Consider the following 13691-nt stretch of genomic DNA (forward strand, 5'->3'; position numbering starts at 1 on the left):
CCCACCAGACTTGTCTCTGGCGTTCAGCATGGCGACAACAACCCTCCGGTCTCGGAGAAGGCCCAACGGGCTCCGATTCTCAAAACAAAGCACCATCATGGCGGACATTGCCAGGGCTTTGGAGCCACCAAAACTCTCCCCGAACAGTTGTCATATGCTTTTATGTGAGCCAAAACGCGGTTCCCGGAACTGCGTCAAGTGAGGCCTGATGCAACGATGCATTTACTCCTCATCCTTGGAGTCCTCCGTCTTGGCGGCCTTCTTCTTCTTGTTCTTGTTCTTCTTGGAGCCAGTAGACTTGGCCAAGGGACGCTCAAGGATCTCGAGGATCTCCGCGTCCTCGATCTTCTTGTCGGTCTTGAACTTGGTAAGATCGGGAGTGGTGGGAGCAGTAAGACGGGTGATACCGTTCTTGGTGATGGCTGCATTGAGGGTTAGTTTCAGTCTTGTATTGCAATTACCCCAGTCACCACCAATTGCTGATGGAGAGTGGAGAGAGGGGATTCGTACCAATGGTAGACAGCACACGGGACACGGCAGCGTTGTCAGCATCACCGGCGGGCTCGTACTGTCTCAGGACACCACCACGGACACACTCAACGACACCAACCTTCGCGGCCTTCTCGTCATCCAGCTGACGCAAGCTGAAGGGGAAGGTGCCGAACTTCTTGACAACCTCGGACAGGGTCTGTCTAGAGCTAGGGCGCTTGAGGCCATAGGTGGTGGTGGTACGGCGATGCAGAGTAGCACGGTGGGGAAGAGTCTTGACCTTGCCGGATCCGAGGGACAGTCCGAGTTCAATACCCCAGACCTCGCCGACGTCGGGAAGACCCTCACCCTTGACACCAGTGCCGGGAGAGAGGATGATCTTCTTCTCGCCCTCAATCTCGTTGCGCTGGAACAGCCAGCTGGTGGTGTTCTCGACGACGTTGCAGTCGTAGACCTTGGCAACCTTCTCAATGAGCTGGGTGATCTGAGCCTGAGTGTAAGGCTTCTGGGCGGCGGCCTTCTGCTTCTCCTCCTCAGTACCGCTGGCCAGGAGGCCGGCAGGGACCAACAGTCTCAGGAGAAGCTCGTTGGCGTAGTGGGTGGCGTGAATCAGGTCAGCCTCGCGGCCAGTCACCTCATCGGAAGAGGAGTTGCTGTCGGCAACAATGACCATGTCGCAAACAATGGTTCCGAAGCCATCGATCTGAGCACCCAGCTGGATCTTAACAACCTCACCAGCCTTCAGGGTAGTCTCGGCCTCGGCAGCATCGGACACCAAAGGAGTGTAGGGAGTCACATAGGAGTTGGGAGAGACAGTGGTAGGGTGAGAGATACCTTTTGCGACGAGGTCGCGTCAACCATCATGCTCTTGAAAATTTCACTTGCAGAGGCAACATACCCTTGGCGATCTTCTTGCCCTTGTAGACCTTGGCAATCTCCTCCTCGAGGAGCTGGTCACCCTTCTGGCAGAGCTCGACAATCTTGCTTCCCTCAACACACCATCCTATACATTGGGGTTAGCACCACACCCGAGGAACTATGCGACAGCCCGCTTTTGAGGCAAACGGCAGGAAGAGACACACCTGAAACGGCTTCCAAGACCTTCTGGGAGATCTGAGCAGCGGTCTTGTACTTGGTAAGGGTGTCGGGGTTGTTGAGGGTGTAGTCTGGAAATGATCGTGTCAGCGGCTAGTTGTGCGCAAGAAAACGGCAAGCAGTTGTGAGTAGCATCACAGAGCGTGCTAGAATGCAAGGAGTAACAATTGAGGCAGCCATGCGAAGGTCGCGATTGAGGGGTTAATCGAGGTGGCAGCGCAGCCCGTCAAACGCAGCCCGATCCATGACGATGGAAAACCAAGCGGGAACCCACAAACGCCGGAGGAGCTTTTTCAAATTGGTAGGAAGAAAGAGGAGGGAGGGGCAGCCAGCCAGCGTATTGAACAGAGGTGAATACATACCAACCTCGGGAGCCTGGGTCTCAGCCATTGTGTGCTAATTAGAGTATCCTCGCGCTGGGGACGAGGAAATTGATAGATTAATAGGACTTCTGGATAGTAAGACTTGCGGAATAGTAGAGAGAAGAGGGAAAATGGACTCGGAGCAGAAGCTGGAGAACCTTCAATTAGTTTAGTCGCTCGATGGAGACTCGGGAGTCGTGTGCACCTGCTTGGTATTATCCATTACGAAATAACCAGGGCGGGGGCTTTGGCCCGCTTTCGCCAGCGTTTGCCCTCATCAAGGTGGGGTTTGTGACCAGTAGGGCTCGGTAACAGCTGGTTTTGCCAGTACCCTCCGTTTCCACGGCCGACCGCCCGCCGTCATCACTTTTTCCTCAGGGCCCAATGGCATCCATTCTTTCCCTGGGAAGCTTGGAATTGCATTGGAAGCCAAAGACTCGGGAGCTTCAACAGCTTGACACCACAATGAAATATACTCTTCAGTTGTTTCGACCATTGTCATACTAGTTTCTGCTTTGGATTGCTCAAACTATGTCTTCGAGGGTGATGAGCTCAAGATCCAGCTCGACCTTCTATATGACATCACCTGTGTGTCGCCACTGATCGTCCTCGTGGCCCTGACGAATGCTACGGTGGATAGTAGACAGTTGCAGCGGCACCTTGAGCTGTGAGTGTAAATTCAAGCTCTCTTGACATGCTCAGTACTCAGCGAATAGATAGGACGTAATGAGTTCCATTGTTTCTTACAAGGCAATGGTCAATTGGCCGAGTTGTTGTTCTGTCAGCTTTTCCTTGTTGGTGCATCTGAACGGTAGAGTCCACGGATAGGCTGTGTAGAGGAATGATTACTTAAGAGGTCAGATAGTCAGTCATTGAACTACACCAAGTTCTTGCTGGTAGTTCAACCCATTTTCTATGTCATTTTTCTGGTCTATCATTCTGGTGTTTTGGGAGGCGGGGGTTCGGAGGTGGGATTGAAGGTCTACTGGGCTCAGGTGCTACTGTATTTCTCTAGTTTTATATCTATGCGAGCCATGCACAGTCGCTTACCTACAGCGTGTTGCACATAAAAGCACAGTTCTTGCTGATGCTGATTCGATGCGGAATAATCCGTACAGTGTGAAAGACCTCTCTAAAGGCTTATGTTCTTCTCATCTAAGACCGAACTCTCGTACTTATTCGTGCTTACTACTCTGTGCAACATTGCGTATGATTTTGGCAAGGATCTGTTCGCTCCGGAGACTCCGTATCGTCAACTAGTGTGTGTGACATGGTAAATCCCAGGCTAGTCCGCCGCTGCAGTGAGCCCACCTACAAAGTACCTTCGTTGCTACGAGTAGAACCCTTCAACAAAGAAAATGGGAAGATTAATTTAACTAACCCATGTCGGCTGTCAGCAGTAAAAATGTTAGTATCCCGCCATCCTGCAGGCAAGGAAAGGAATCACTGCCTGGCCTCGTGGCTCAGCATCGGCCCCCTCGCGCGTATGTGTGACCGCTGCAAGGTGATCCGCCACGCTGCAGCTCGTCCTTTGCCCTACTCCTCGACAAAGCCCAATTTCTGGAAAGAGCTTGGGGGCCGGATTTCTCGATCGGAAACGTGAAGACTTTAATATGGACATGGATTCCTTTAACCTTTCTTTATTCTTCCTTCCCCTCATGCCCCTTGCCAGGCAGCTTTTCTGAAGCTTGGGAGCCAATAACTGTTACCGAGTCCCTCAATCCTCAATGTCTCGTCCTCACGGATCCCTGGACGAAAAGACCTCCCTTAATCCTCGACACAAACCATGTTGACCCTCAGAGATGCTGTTGATAAGTGCACGGGGCTTTCCGGTGATGGAAAAGACATTGCCATCACCTTGGCTTTCTGTCTCTTTCTAGTGACCATGACCATGGGACTTCGATTTTACACGTTGGTTATGCGAAGGCAGAGCTTCCAAGCATCGGACTATCTAGCACTTCTATCTCTGGTAAGCCACCGAGTATAATATGCGCCTTGAGCTGTTTATCGAGCTAACGGTGCGGTTTCAGATTTTATACTACTCTAGCGCGGTGACGGTCTTTCTGGGTATGGCAACGGGTCCATATATGGTGCATTCATGTAGATACTAATCCCCCATCTGTTCAGCTTTGACCATCGGCCACATTGGCTATCGGACATCGGAAACGCCAGCCTGGCGGCTCAGCATCGCCTTCAAGGTAGATAGTCTTACCCTTCCATCCCGTACCTTACTAGGGCATACTGACCATTTCGCAGTGCATCTATTATATTCGACTGGCATACCTCATAGGGCTAGGCCTGGTGAAATGCAGTCTCTTGCAAGCCCTTCAGAAGACCTTCATCAGTCCCCCCAGCCATTTTCGATTCGCCGTGTGGACGACGATGGTAATATGTGCCTGTTGGAGCCTGTCAGGGTTTCTTCTCGCATTTCTGGCCTGCCATCCATTCAAATACAATTGGACCCCGAATCTTGGAGAAGGACACTGCGTGAATCAAAGCCACGTCTTACTGGGTCTTGGTATCATCGATTCTGTGACGAGTTTCGCCATCATGGTTCTGCCACTACCGTACCTGCTAAGAACCAACCCGACGCGGCCTCAGAAGCTGGCAACTGCTGGCGTCTATGGAATTGGAGTTTTGTACGTATATCCTGGGCTGTACAATGAAAGCGTGTCAGACGCAACATTTCTAATCGAGGAACTGATTAGTGCTGTTGCCATTGCCATTTTACTGACCGTGGCTCTTTCGAAAACCGACCTGGGCAATTTCAACGAGGCAGGCAAAATGGTTGTGGTCTGGTTCACTGTTGAGTGGACAGCAGCAATCATCGTGGCCAATACATGTGTCCTAGCACCAGTGTTTGCCTGCTTGGGTCTTTGCCAGTCTCTGCGTTCTGGCGCGAACACTTCGCTCAGTCACCCCAAGGACGGTTCTTATTTGCTGGGGTCGATGCGGACTCTGACTACAGGCGGTAGTAGCGCACCACTAAAGCCGAAAGCCACGCTGGCAGAGACAGGCTCGATTCAGTCGTCGCGATCGATGATGAGAGGACTTGGGTTTTGCTGGACGGAGGCCACAGGACAAGCACAGCAACCAGGCTCCGTCCTTGCCTTAGAGCCAGGAGAGGTGCGCGTGCAGACAGGATGGTCTGTTGAAAGGTCACCGGCCAAGACAGAAACTACTGCAACAACAACGATAGGGACCTAGACACACAGGGCTCCGAATCAATGAAGTCATGATCGTCATTTTCTAGTGAATTCCGACACTTGTGCTACTAGCGTGTAGAATGTAAAACTGTGTGGGGGGGGGGACTGGCGCCACACCGGCTTGCATTCGTAGAGTGTTCACATTGAACCCCGATTGCGATTAATCTAGAAAATTGGGGGCCACGCTAGACGCACATAAGATTTGCCTTGACTTTGCTCTTAATGGAGTTACCTTGATGACCACGTTGCTATCTAGTCTATCTATGCTGCAGTCAGCACACGTCTGATCCGATGATGGCTGGTTCCGTTTGTGTCTCCGCCTCCCGACTCCGAGTCCGCTCCTGCCGGTTCCAGTTGAGGGTCAGCATTGTAGACTAAAATCTGACCTGCAGCGAAGTTCGACGCTGTCAGAAAACGAGGAGAAGACCCTCGCCCTCGGGCTGCCACGCGTGATCCATGACAATTGTCAGATCCCATCCATGTTCTTACCGAGTCTTTGTTGCCGTCTTTCGTTCTTGAATGAAGGACATTCTGAACTGCCTTCACAACTACCATTGACGAAAGACCCATATCTATAGCTGTCGCCTGTCTATAATACTAAACCCAGAATCTTTCCGAACCATCAATATCAACAACTCGCAGCAAACTTCGAATTCAAACACTTTTGCTCGCTCGAGCCGCTTATCAAGAGTATGCTGCAGCTGTACCATCGTCGCCATCATTGCTCGTGAACCAGCGAGCAAGACATACGTGTCAGGCTGTCCGCTTGATCGGTTCGTTCCTTCAACCTGCGCGAAAGAGGACTGGTAGTTAAGTTCTTGTTCTATGGGTTTGCTTTCGAACTTTGCTTCTTGTCGGCTGTTTCATCTCGAACTCAAAACTAGGTTCTCGATTCCTTCGTTCTTGGTGGTGGCACAGCGCTGCCTCTTCGCTTTTGCTGACACCAGACAAAGCGGTCTCGTACTCTTTACCCACATTGGTGGGTCTTGGCCACGATTTCAACATTGCACAACTCTCTTCATGCCCAACGAGACCCAGATCTGACAATTCCAGCGCTCATCTCAATCAGATAGCAAATCAATACGCCCAGACCACTCGGTGAGCGTATTACGACCCTGACTAAACGGATATACTGTCAAATGCGAGGAGCAGGAATCAATGGCGGTGAGTTCGTGGACACAGCTGACTGTGTCAAACAATCGAACAGATCGTCGTGGCTATGCTGGGTTCGAAGGGCACAGTTTGTGTACTTTAGCGCAAAGGCTAGAAGCATCGAAGCCGTATCGCGTGGTCGGTGGGGAGCCGATAACTAGGGCTCATGACAGCAGCCATCTTACGGCATGCTCGTCTGGCACATCTCATGGTGGAAGAACCCAGCGAATTCATCGAACGCAACCAATTCTCCCTCTTGCCCGGTCGCTCGATGTGTCGCAAATAGAAGCACTTCCCCACTCGTGCAGGATTGCAGTGTCAGCACCACGAGGACAACGCCGGTTGGATGGACTGTTTCATATAAATAGGCAGATGTGGTTCCGAATCCTTCCTGAGGCAGAGCAGTCCGCTCTCAGTATGGTTCGCTCATCCACTTTCAACATGGACGTCATACGCGAGACTTCTGACCTCGATATTCCCAATGGTCGGTGCATATAAGCTGACATGGATTGAAGGGTTAGATGCCACACCCGGTTCTTTGGCGCGCACAGAAGTCCTGACTAAGCGGACCATTGCTCTTGGCTCACAATCGGCGTAAACGCTGAGCGTCGCAAAGCGGCGCAACCACAACCTGAAGTCTCCAGGCTGGAGTGATTGTCTGTGCTACTCAGTCCGTGTCAAGGTATAAAAGTGACAGAAATGTGCGTTGCACTCTAGTCGTGCACGAGACAATCGATATGGGAGACCTACAGTAGATGCAGCCACTGAGCTTTGTCTTGGGGACGAAGACTCTCGATATCCAGTCGATAGTTGAGTCCAGCGAAGTCATAGTTTAACATGGAAAATTCGAGAGACTCCACGGATGTAGTTTGCAGAGGCAAAATGACACAAGTCTGCGTAGCAGGACTTCAGAACAGATTTGTAGCAACGTCTGTGAACTCGTGTAGTACCTAGCAGCAATATGCCTATTATTTACTACACTACAGTTAGTCCAATCGTTCACAGTTACCTCTGTATCCGGTCACTTTCTTGAGCAGCACAAAGAATGGATCGTGCAGCAACGCCCAATCACCGGACTATCGGCAGTGACCTCGAGCTTTCTCCGCATTCTCCGCTTGGAGTCTTCCCCACTCTTACTTCCCACAAGGACGAGTACTGTACGTACTCGCACTCGAAAGCCATCAAACCGCTGAGACAGCAATCTACTTCGAACCACAGTAGCCTCATTCTACTTACTTTACATACTTTGAATCCCCATAAATGAACAATCCTCCACTATGAAAGTAGCTGCAGAGCTCCCCCTCCGTATCCTTACCCATAACATCCGGTATGCAACCTCATCTCCTTTCCAGGGCGAGCGACCCTGGGCCGATCGAAAGCAGCTGCTCCTGAACGAGCTACTGTATAATACACGCCATCAAAACGCCTTCATATGCCTACAAGAGGTTCTGCATAACCAGCTGGTGGACATACACGCGGGGCTGAACCCACCCTCTCCCTCCCCCACCAGCCAGACCTGGGATTACATCGGAGTTGGCAGAGACGATGGCCGCGAAGCAGGCGAGTATTCTCCGATCTTCTATCAGCCCGCAATCTGGGAGCTCCGAGACTGGCAGACTGTCTGGCTATCCGAGACCCCCGATGTGCCCTCGAAGAGCTGGGATGCCGCCTCGACCCGCATCGTCACGGTGGGCGTCTTCACCCATCGCGCGAGCCGCCGCACCGTGCTGGCATTGAACACCCATCTCGACGATCAGGGATCCCGGTCCCGGTTCGAGGCCGCCCATATCATCCTGGCGAAGATCGAGGAGTATCGGGCGAAGGCGACGTCCGCAGGTGGCGGCGGCAACAGCAGCAGCAGCAACATCTCGGGGGTATTCCTTGCAGGCGACTTCAACAGTCAGGAGGATCAGGAGGCCTATACCGTGTTGACAGCGCCGGAGTCACCCTTGGCCGACGCGGCCAAGTTGGTGACACCCACGGAGCATTACGGCCACTATCTGACGTGGACCGGGTTTGGCCATGAAGGGCAGCCTCCCACTCGCATTGACTACATCCTACTGGAGTCCACGGCGGACAAGGTTTTCAGCCACGGTCGCCAGCCGTGGATAGTCGAGGGGTATGCCGTTCTGGAAAATCGGTTCGAAGATGGGGTCTTCAACTCGGACCACCGGGCAGTGGTGATTGATGTGCTCTTAAGCCAGTAAGATGACGGAGAAGATTTGATAATTGCAACAATTTCTGGACATAACCACCGACGAGTTAACATCTGCAAAACATGAAGACCGTCCATACGGTACGGTAACCTTTCGTATGCTTGGCCACCGATTCGGTACGGAGTCGAAAGACTAGCATCCACCGTCGGAGACACTTCTGCGCTAACGGAGCACCGGCTTACCATCTTTGGGAAAGTTCAGTGTCACATGATGAGCTTAACTGGTATAGCGCACGGGAGTGCGTCGGTTACCGTACGAAACAAGCGACGGTATTACAGCATCGATACAATGACAAGTGTAAGAGAGGTTGAGATCGGACCAGAAGATAAAGCAGCATGAAGATGAGTTTGAATAGCTTCAAAAAGGCCCTGAAGGAGTTCCTGGAGCTCTTAAGAGGCAGTCAAGCTCCTCTCCATGCGATTGGCTTCTCCCCTTTTGCTCCCTGAATGACATTTCCTTCCCCCCCCCGGGAGCCCGGCCAGAGGGTAGAGACTTGTAACGGCGGTTTCCCTCTGGTTTTCCGCTCTATGCTCTTCGCCGCTGCTGTTCTTCTCTCTCTCTCTACGCTCTCTCTCTTTCTCTTTCTCTTCCCTTTCTTCTCTTCCCGCATCGAAATCGCGTCTTTTATCACTCTGATCTCTGATACACTCGGCCATTTGCCAACCATCCCCCCTTCACCCCCCCACAATTCTTATTCCTTGAACGATTGGTCTGCGATGAATAATCGTCATTCTATTTGAGAGATCAAATAGCTATCAACCGAAGGGTGAATAAAGCTTCGCTCCGCAGAACCGAAGCTCCCCGACCTGCCGACCACAGCGGGAGCGGCGTCAGCTGATTAGCCTCGCCCGTCCCCCGTCCAGTGCCATTCTCCCTCATTCAAACAGACACAGACCGACCAGACAGACCCAGACCCGGCACCAGCAGACCAGACCAGACCCATCCACTCTTGCCTGTCTTTCCCACCTGCCTGCCTGCTCATTGGAACCAGCTTTCCCCCGACTCGTCTGCTGGTTTAGCTTGGTATCACCGTCTCCCCATTCAATTCCCATTCTCGAGCTGGTGGCTTTCTTGGTTAGTTGTATCTTTACCTTGATTCTCCCGCGTGCCTGCCATCCGTACTACCCTCCTACCTCCCCCCCCCTCTCTCATCTGCTCTACCTCTCCTCTATTTCCTTGCCATTTTGCTGGCAGGTATGTCACTTCCTCGCAGCTTGTCCTTTCCCTTTCCCGCTCCGCTCCTTCAGCTTCGCGCAGATCTTCCTCTATAGGTTTTCGCGCGTTGCTGAACGGCTCCGGATCATGACAAAGGAGAGCGACTCACGGGTGGCGGTCTTGCGACATGCCCTTTCGAAGGGTTTTCACCCGCAATGTCTGGTGCGCCGTCGCGTCTCCAATGCGATGACTGCAGATTATCGAAGGCCGCTTAACTGACTTGGTTTGTTTCTCATCGCATAGTCCTCCCAAGGATGCTATCGTAATAGACTAGTGTCCTCGTCGCCATTTCTCTTCAAACCAATCGTGTCGCTTGCAGATTTATCGAGCCCTCTGCGCGAGCGATAACGTGCCTCCATCTCGATCTCATAAAATCTTATCATCGATGATGCCATCTTCCAATACCTCTCGCACCGGACAATTACCCTCTGATGCGCAATTTGACGACGGCTCTGGCATGTCTAACACAAGCGCGGATTACAATAATATGGCTGCCTCTGAACCCTCGTCAGGGCAAGGTGTAGACGGAGCTGATGCTATCGCGGAGGGTAAACAGAATGCGAAAGCCGTCCTTGCAGCTTCGGGCGTTCCTCTTCCATCCAAAGAATCGAGCCATGATGCTTTCAATGGCAATAATTCGCCTAATACCACCAATGGATCCGCAGCAAGCCGAAAACGATCGCGGGATGGTTCCGTCATACAAGCTCCACCCTCTACGGAAAGCCTACCAGTGCGCGTCCGCGAGACACCAGCGGACAAGATTCTTCTCGAAGACTACGTCAATCGCGAGTTCCATCATTCCGCACTGACAGCTTGGCAGAATCCCAGCCACGAACTTCTGCAGCAGAAACGCGCGGAGCGGGATTACTTCTTGGCGGTCCGGCGCGAGACTCATCTGAACCCCGCGGCGTTGTACGGTGTGGGCTATGAAGGATTCGGAAATGCTCGCACCGATTTGCGGAGTCAACATCCCCAGCTGCTATACCCAGCCAACCGTCGACGTCCCGGAAACCGACGGACGAGGGAGCTACGGGTCTCTCGCAAAGATTTGAAAACACAAAACGAACAAGTGGAAGATCTGGTCCCTATTCGCCTGGATATCGATTGGGAGAAGATCAAAATCCGAGATACGTTTACGTGGAACCTTCATGATCGTGTGGTCTCGCCGGAGCTGTTTGCCGAGAAACTCGTCGAAGACCTGGGTCTACCTATGGAAACGTGTGCCCCGCTGGTGCGCATGATCTCGCAGAGTATCCAAGAACAGCTTTGCGATTACTACCCCCACATTTTCATGGAAGAAGATCCTCTTGACCCCCACCTTCCTTACAGTGCCTATAAGAACGATGAGATGCGCATTCTCGTCAAACTCAATATCACCATCGGCCAGCATACGTTGATCGACCAGTTCGAATGGGACATCAATGATCCTTCAAACTCCCCGGAAACCTTTGCAGCACGAATGACGGACGACCTGTCTCTCTCCGGCGAATTTACCACCGCCATTGCGCACTCGATTCGAGAACAATCACAGCTCTTTGTCAAGTCACTTTACATCCTTTCTCACCCATTCGATGGACGTCCGATTGACGATCCCGATCTCAAGACCGCGTTCCTCCCCTCTCCTCTCACTTCATCCTTTAGACCATTCCAGGCGGCCAAGGAATTTACGCCATATCTATACGAGCTTAATGAGGCTGAGCTCGAACGGACGGAAGTCTCAATTTCGCGAGACCAGCGCCGACAAAAACGGTCCGTCAACCGCCGTGGTGGGCCGGCCCTGCCTGATCTCAAGGATCGCCAACGTACTATCCGCACAATGATTGTCTCAACCGTTATTCCAAATTGTGCAGCTTCGATGGATGAGAGCAATGTTTTCAAGCGCTCTGGCTCAAGTCGCACCCGTCGTGCTGCTGTTGGCATGCGCGACGGAGCAGAGGAGTCGGAAGAGTCCGATAGTGACGAATCCTCGATTGCGGCATCTCCGGCGATTGGGCCTCACCTAGCTCAGGGCACGGCGCGCACGCGAGGTATGAGAGGAGCCGCCACCGCAGCACATGCCGCGCTCCGGGCAAGCCTGGGCCAATCCGCCACGCCCGAGCCTCATAACGAGGCGAGAGCCGCATCACGCAGGCGTGAATATCGGGAAGAGAGTGTGGATGAGCCGGAAAAGTTGATTGTGAAGTTGAGAATCTCGAAAGAGAAGTTCAAGCAGTATCTTGCGCACGGGATTCAATCAATAGCAAGCCTCGCGAGTTCCACCCCAGTTGCACAACCGCCATCCCAGCAAGGCACCCCTCAAGTCCAAACTCCCACCCCGACTCCCATGGCTCCTCCTGTACAGTCCCAGCCTGAAGTCCGCGTACCAAATGCTCCTCCGTCGGCGACACGGCCAGTGCCGACTCCACAGGCCAGAGCGGGAGACACTCCCCATACCCCACAGATGGGAGCCACCGGGGTGAGTAAACAACGATTTACATAAGTCCTCTTCACACGCCTCCGGCCCCGGCCGCAAGATCTGGCAGTCAGTTGAGGATCAAAACCCTCAGACAACCACAGACTAACATAGTTTGACTTAGCCTCAGGCTCCCAACTGGCTTGTAGCGGAATTGACGCAGCTGAACCGGTCTTATCCCAATGACTCCTTCGAGGCCACGATGCGGTATACGGCCGTCGACACGGAAACCGGGCAGCCGGTAATCAATGCCAGCAATCAAGTCGGTAATTCCCGGCTGAAATACCAATACCTCCCTCGCATCCGATGCCATGATTGTCCGGGCAAACTCTACAACCCCGGTCCTGGTATGACGGTCGAGAACTTTAAAGTGCACCTCACCAACGGCACACACATCAAGAATGTCAATGAACGAGTTGCTAGGACGGCGGCGGCGGATGCAGCTAGAGCGGCCGTAGGGGATGGCGGGAGCAGTGTTGATACACCTCTGTGAATAATGACCTGAATGATGGGAGGGCAGCACTTGGCTGTGGTTACCCTTCCCTGTATCTGTAAAGTCTTTTTTTCCTACTCATCATTTTACAGACACACACTGAGCAACGGTGGGCCTCTTTTGTGTTGCAATCAGACACAAATTGCACACATACTATAACGACGAGTCATCCTCCTTCCCTTTGACTTGATGTACATGTTTCTTCTAGCGAGTTCCTGTCTTGGAGAGGGTGTGGAGAAAACGGTCTGGTTTATCAGTTCAGCTCGTCTCATTTTTATCTTTCGACTACTACCACGATTACCACTACCACTACCACTACCAATACAATTTCTACTTCTACTTCATAGGTCTCTGCCTCGGACTATTCGGATCTGCACCCAAAGGTGTTCATTCTCTCAAATGAGCGAATCAACGTAAACCAGCCGAACCTTCTACATCTGCTTCCCCCGCCGTCTCTTCACCTAAGACTCCAGAAAGAGGTCCAGCACCACACCACGTGCGTACCCTACAGGCATCTTCCCTATCATCAGCGTCAGCCTGAGGTTATAGGGTCCGGAACTGTACAGTACTCTCCCGGGCCCAGATTCGACGCCTGGTAATCCCACCAGATCGAGTCCGCATCCATGATCCCCGGGAGTCGTGCACACACACAACCGACCTCCCAATCCCGGGCTTTTCTTCGCATACTTTGAAGTTCAACATTGACTAGTTCAGAATGCCCCGATAGGTGAATACACCCATAGGGTGGGCAGTTGGTCGTCACAATGGGAGTTCAAGCCAATCTTTCTCTAGTATGAACAAGAAGGAGGAGGAGGAGGAGGTGGTGGTGGTGGTATAGGGAGGCAGTGTCCCCGGACGTACAGTCCAGGGGACTGTAGTTTGGCTTCCACGTCCGCAGGTGGATGTGTTGTCCTGTCGCTGTTGATTTTGCTGTTGATTTTGCTGTTGCTGTTGCTGTTGCTGTTGCTGTTGCTGTTGCTGTTGCTGTTGCTGTTGCTGTTGCTGTTGCTG

The 13691-nt window shown here is 52.5% G+C and overlaps 5 protein-coding genes across 5 annotated transcripts; 4 read left to right on the forward strand and 1 right to left on the reverse strand.

Annotated features, from left to right (window-relative positions):
• Nucleotides 1-212: 212 nt before the first annotated feature.
• BO66DRAFT_151599 (curved DNA-binding protein (42 kDa protein)) lies at nt 213-2070 on the reverse strand. Its single transcript, XM_025642153.1, has 5 exons — nt 1947-2070; nt 1572-1655; nt 1388-1492; nt 511-1323; nt 213-422 (listed from the first exon to the last, which is right to left on the reverse strand). Exons 1-5 carry the CDS (start codon nt 1972-1974, stop codon nt 223-225), a joined length of 1230 nt encoding a protein of 409 aa, XP_025501551.1. The 5' UTR covers nt 1975-2070; the 3' UTR covers nt 213-222.
• A 1242-nt stretch (nt 2071-3312) lies between these two features.
• On the forward strand, nt 3313-5264 carry BO66DRAFT_430473 (uncharacterized protein). The gene is made up of 4 exons (XM_025650524.1): nt 3313-3915; nt 3977-4013; nt 4074-4144; nt 4203-5264. Exons 1-4 carry the CDS (start codon nt 3733-3735, stop codon nt 5151-5153), a joined length of 1242 nt encoding a protein of 413 aa, XP_025501552.1. The 5' UTR covers nt 3313-3732; the 3' UTR covers nt 5154-5264.
• Nucleotides 5265-5983: 719 nt separating this feature from the next.
• Nucleotides 5984-6887, forward strand: BO66DRAFT_151716 (uncharacterized protein). Its single transcript, XM_025642155.1, has 2 exons — nt 5984-6131; nt 6206-6887. Exon 2 carries the CDS (start codon nt 6311-6313, stop codon nt 6800-6802), a length of 492 nt encoding a protein of 163 aa, XP_025501553.1. The 5' UTR covers nt 5984-6131; nt 6206-6310; the 3' UTR covers nt 6803-6887.
• A 581-nt stretch (nt 6888-7468) lies between these two features.
• Nucleotides 7469-8626, forward strand: BO66DRAFT_393690 (endonuclease/exonuclease/phosphatase family protein). The gene has a single exon (XM_025647818.1). It carries the CDS (start codon nt 7582-7584, stop codon nt 8509-8511), a length of 930 nt encoding a protein of 309 aa, XP_025501554.1. The 5' UTR covers nt 7469-7581; the 3' UTR covers nt 8512-8626.
• A 1220-nt stretch (nt 8627-9846) lies between these two features.
• On the forward strand, nt 9847-12746 carry BO66DRAFT_151820 (SWI/SNF chromatin-remodeling complex subunit SNF5). The gene is made up of 2 exons (XM_025642156.1): nt 9847-12190; nt 12318-12746. Exons 1-2 carry the CDS (start codon nt 10121-10123, stop codon nt 12678-12680), a joined length of 2433 nt encoding a protein of 810 aa, XP_025501555.1. The 5' UTR covers nt 9847-10120; the 3' UTR covers nt 12681-12746.
• The last annotated feature ends 945 nt before the right edge of the window (nt 12747-13691 follow it).

This window comes from Aspergillus aculeatinus (assembly GCF_003184765.1).
Source record: "Aspergillus aculeatinus CBS 121060 unplaced genomic scaffold BO66scaffold_40, whole genome shotgun sequence".
NCBI classification, from domain to species: Eukaryota; Fungi; Ascomycota; class Eurotiomycetes; order Eurotiales; family Aspergillaceae; genus Aspergillus; species Aspergillus aculeatinus.